The sequence below is a fragment of the Sceloporus undulatus genome, chromosome 2, assembly GCF_019175285.1.
Source record: "Sceloporus undulatus isolate JIND9_A2432 ecotype Alabama chromosome 2, SceUnd_v1.1, whole genome shotgun sequence".
Taxonomy (NCBI): Eukaryota; Metazoa; Chordata; class Lepidosauria; order Squamata; family Phrynosomatidae; genus Sceloporus; species Sceloporus undulatus.
The window spans coordinates 6,627,188-6,632,357 of record NC_056523.1 but is presented as its reverse complement, the minus strand read 5'-3'; the positions used below and the strand labels follow the sequence as shown (position 1 = coordinate 6,632,357).

At 43.9% G+C, this 5,170-nt stretch overlaps 1 protein-coding gene across 2 annotated transcripts in view; it reads left to right on the top strand.

Annotated features, from left to right (window-relative positions):
• The first annotated feature begins 613 nt into the window (after positions 1–613).
• Positions 614–5,170, top strand: part of LOC121924278 (zinc finger protein 75D-like) — a 10,972-nt gene continuing 6,415 nt past the window's right edge. For both annotated transcript variants that reach the window (XM_042455594.1, XM_042455595.1), the window contains exons 1-2: positions 614–892; positions 2,215–2,728. In XM_042455594.1, the coding sequence (XP_042311528.1) occupies positions 2,315–2,728 (414 nt within the window). In that variant the 5' untranslated portion in view covers positions 614–892; positions 2,215–2,314. The remainder of the gene's footprint in view (positions 893–2,214; positions 2,729–5,170) is intronic.

Sequence of the window (5,170 nt, the reverse complement as noted above, 5' to 3'; positions counted from 1 at the left end):
AGACATTTAGCCTTCTCTCTATCCAAGAGCTCTGCTGCCCCACAACAAACTACAGTTAAGAATAACTAATATTTATTCATATACAGTGGTACCCCGGGTTACGAATTTAATTCGTTCCGCCGCCGCTTTCGTAACCCGAAATGCTTCGTAAGCCGAAAAAGCCATAGGCGCTAACGGGGAAAAGCCGCGATTTCGTGCGAAATAGCGCTGAAAAGCACCAAAAATTTTTTCGTAACCCGAAAAAACCTTCGTAACCCGGAACAGTTTTTTTAAATGGATTTTTTTCGTAACCCGGAAATTTCGTAAGGCGGCGCATTCGTATCCCGGGATACCACTGTACTGCCTTTCCAAAGGATCAAGGCGGTTTACAAAATTACATAAACAAATACATAAAACACATAAACAATTTACATGAACAAATACATACATTACCTAAACAATACTTAACGTATATAAACTAGAATTCCATCCCTCATCCCTTTACTAAAATACAAGCATCAAATTCCAAATTAAATTCATTAGATATTTAAAATAGAAAAATTCAAAATAAGCCCCAGGGACGCTGCTGCCAGGCTGCCTCAGCTGATGGAGTAGTTCCCAGGATTCCATAGCACTGAAGTTTTTAAGTGGTGTCAAACAGGATCTCAAAGGTGTCATATTTACCTTTTAAGGGATTTTGTACTAAAACCAGCCAAAGGAGGAGAGAGCCTCTCTTTCCAGAGGAAGAGGGAGCTGTTTGGCTTCCTAAGGGTTAAGATGAAGGAAAGGGTTCCTAGAGAGGTAAAAACAATGGAGGAAGAGGAGGAGAAGAGGCTGTTCTTCCTCCCAGGCAGGTCTCCTACTCTCCTCTTCCAGAGGAAGCGTGGATCATCTTCCCAGCCAGGATCTGGAGGTGAGATGGGAGCCCAGGAGGGTTGCAAAGGGGCAGAGAAGCTGGGGAAAGGGGTCCCCCTTCCCCCCTCTCTTTTTTTCTTGGGGGAAAGAGAAATAGAGGGAGGGAGACCCTCTGGGTGGGAGAAAAAGATAAAGAGGAAGAGAAAAGGAAGGAGACTAGAGCATCTTTCAGGTTCAGCTGGGTATTAATTTTAGTTTAGCCTGGGCCATTTTTAAGGGGGGGGGGATAAACCTACATCTTGGGAGGCAGAAGAGAGTGCCATAAAAGCCTCAGGATCTAAAGCCTATTCATGGCCCCCTGGAAATGGGAGAGAGAGTGCAATGAGAGCCATAAAAAGAGGCCAAGGGGGTCCCTTCCTTGCCTTACATTTCCCAAGGGTTGAGAAAGAGGATATATCTCTTTTGGATCTTACAGTGGTCAGTTGTTAAAGCAAAACATCTCCCTGCCCAAAGTCAGTTTCTCTGGGTTCAAAACTCCCTCTGAGGAGAAATGCCTTTTTGTTATATGTGCATCAGCCAAGACTCTTGCTTTAAGGTATACATCTACTTTGCCAGAAAGTCCTTGCCTTTTCCATACTAAAGGACTGCAATTTAATGTTTTTAATCTAGATTGTTTTAAGAGAAGAGACGGTTTTAAGAGAAGAGAAGGCTAACAAGATCAATGCAATTTTAGGCTGCATCAATCTAGATGAAGGGAAGTGTCTAGTTCAAGGGAAGTAATAGTGCCACTCTATTCTGCTTTGGTCAGGCCCCACCTGGAATACTGTGTCCTGTTCTGGGCGCCACAATTCAAAAAGGACAAAGGAGGGCGACTAAAATGGTGAAAGGTCTGGAAACCATGAAGCCCTATGAGGAACGACTTAGGGAGCTGGGGATGTTTAGCCTGGAGAAGAGAAGGTTAAGAGGTGATATGATAGCCCTGTTTAAATACTTGAAGGGGTGTCATATTGAGGAGGGAGCAAGCTTGTTTTCTGCTGCTCCAGAGATTAGGAGTGGGAGCAATGGATGTAAACTGCAGAAAAAGAGATTCCACTTCAACATTAGGAGGAACTTCCTGACAGTAAGGGCTGTTCGACAGTGGAACACACTCCTTCCTCGGAGTGCAGTGGATTCTCCTTCCATGGAGGTCTTTAAGCAGAGGCCGGATGGCCATCTGTTGAGGATGCTTTGATTTGGATTTCCTGCATGGCAGAAGGGGGTTGGACTGGATGTCCCTTGCGGTCTCTTCCATCTCTATGATTCTATGAAACTAAGCATCATCTCCACCTGAAGAGAGCCTTCCCCATGCCTCATTCAACAAACGTCTTCTTTGCTTTCTAGGACTTGGTGTTGCCAGTCTTTTCCCTCGATGGAGGATCTGGCAGCAGGAAAAAGAGCCTCTTTGGCGACCTTGGAAGCTGTCTAGGATGACAAGGAAAAGATGGAAATGCAAGGCTCAGCTGGTGCTGAGTTAGGAAAAAACCTTCTACATCTCCCAGCTCGGAGCAGTGGGGAATTTTGCAGAGCAACCACACAGAAAAGACTAGCAGAAGATATGTCCCATTTAGAGGTACAGTGGGAGCATTTTAGGCAGCTCTGCTACAAAGAGGACCAAGGGCCCCGAGAGGTTTGCAGCCGACTCCACTCTCTCTGCCATCAGTGGCTGAGGCCAGAGAGACACACCAAGGCTCAGATCCTGGACCTGGTGATCCTGGAGCAGTTTCTGGCTGTCCTTCCCCCAGAGATGTCAAGCTGGGTCAGGGAATGTGGGGCAGAGACCAGTTCCCAGGCAGTGGCCCTGGCTGAAGGCTTCCTCCTGAGTCAGGCAGAGGAGAAGAAGCAGGAAGAGCAGCAGGTGAGAAAGTCTTTATCTTAATAATTTCCTGGCCCTCCTGGTCCTTTATATTTTCTCATCTTTCTATCCTAACAAGCATAGGAACAGTGAAATGGTTAGCCAGTGTGAAATGTGAACATAAATTTAAAAAATATCTAAATAATATAATAATATAATAATATTTATTTGTATACCGCCCTCTGGCAAACCAATCCGGGCGGTTAACAACAGTAAAATATAAAATATGACAATTAAAAACATTTTATCCCTCCCCCCCTTAAGACAGTATTAAATAGTATAACATATTAAAAACACAATATCAAACATAAAAACAGCAATTAAACTAAAAACCCTGATATCCCTCTGTTGATCCTCAACCATCACTAAGATGGGGCCACGGGAGGAATGAGGGAATCAGGGAACCTGGGCCGGGATGGCTAATCTGGAAAGGCCTGCCGGAAGAGATCCGTCTTGACCGTTTTTTTAAAGCTGTCTAATGATGTTATCTGACAGATCTCATCTGGCAGGTTGTTCCAGAGTTTGGGGGCAACAGCAGAGAATGCCCTCTGGGAGGTCACTGCAAGCCTAGATTTTAGAGGCTGCAGTAAGTTCCTCCCAGAGGAGCGGAGAGCGCGGGGAGGATTGTACGGGAGGAGGCGGTCCCTGAGATAGCTTGGACCCAAGCCATTTAGGGCTTTAAAGGTGATAACCAACACCTTGTACCGGAAGCTGATAGGCAGCCAGTGGAGGGACCTCAAAACCGGAGTAATGTGGTCCCTCCTAGATGTACCTGACACAAGCCTGGCTGCCATGTTTTGAACCAGCTGTAATTTCCGAGTCAAGCACAGGGGTAGCCCCATGTAGAGTGTATTACAGAAGTCAAGGCGTGAGGTTACCAGCGCGTGCACAACCGTCTCGAGATCCCTTACTTCCAGAAAAGGGCGCAGCTGGCATATCAGCCCAAGCTGATAACAGGCACTTCTGACCGTCGCATTTACCTGATTTGTCATCAGGAGCGACGAGTCAAGGAGCACCCCCAGACTGCGAACACAGTCGCTGGAGGAGAGTGTGACCCCATCCAGGACTGGAGGTTGCAACCCAATTCTTGGTTTCGGGGCCGCTACCATGAGCACCTCCGTCTTGTCTGGATTCAGTTTCAATCTGTTTTTCCTCATCCAGCCCATTACCGCCTGAAGACATTCATTGAGAGAAGAGATGCCATCGGAATTCGAGGCCGACGAACGAGATACAGAGAAATAGATTTGGGTGTCATCAGCGTACTGGTAACACCCAGCACCATAACTCCGTATTATCTCACCCAGCGGCTTCATATAGATGTTAAATAACATCGGGGACAAAATAGCCCCCTGAGGAACCCCACAAGTGAGGTACCTCTTACTGGAGCTACAGTCCCCGAGTAGCACCCTCTGAGACCTGCCCGAGAGGAAGGACCGGAACCACTGCAAAGAATATCTCTGCCAATGGAATCATGTAAAGCCCTTACACATTTACGTTTTGAACAAATGGACACAATGATGAAATGGGGAAAAAAATTATGGTACCCCAGTTCAAGAAAGGCTGTGTATCTGTGGGGAGCCAGATTTGGAGGAATTGGCTTAATATACTTGAGTGCCAGATATATGTTGGTTTTAGAGATAGTTATTTAGTACCTTTTCTTTTTTTTTTTAATTAAATTTTTATTTCCATAAACAAATACATCCCTACATTCTATTACATTCTGTTACTTTTTTGACACATTATTTTATATACCCCTCAGTGCCCCCCTTCCCCGGAGCCATTTCCATCCTTATATTCCATCCAAAATTTCAGTTCGTCTTCTGGAGGTAATCTTCCATCTTCTTTTCTCAACTTTCTCGACAAATTCTTTCCAAATCCCCTCAAAGTCATTTCTTTTCCATAATCCTTTCTTTACTTTCAGTTTACATGTCAATTTATCATTAATAGCTAATCTCCAGACCTCTTTGTACCAATCCTCCACTTCTACATCCATTTTCGTTTTCCAACACCTTGCTATTATTAATCTCGCTGCTGTAAGCAAATTTGTTACCAAATCTTTTTCTTCTTTTTTCCATTTTTCTGAGTTATATAGTGATAACAAAACTATATTCGGTCTTCTATCTATTTTTATATTCATAACATTTTCTATTTCTAATAGCACTTTTTCCCAATTTTTTTTTACATGTTTACATTGCCACCGCATATGGATATATGACCCTACTTCTTGACAGCCTCTCCAACAATTTTTGAGTTATTCTTATTAATATGATGTAGTCTCACTGGAGTCAGGTACCATTTCCAAATCAACTTGTAATAATTTTCTTTTATCCGAACCGATAAATTTTTCAAGTGTTTTTGTTCCCAAATTCTATCCCATTCCTTATCATTTATTTTACATCCTAATTCTTCTTCCCATAATCCCTTTAAAGTATTTCCTTTTATTTT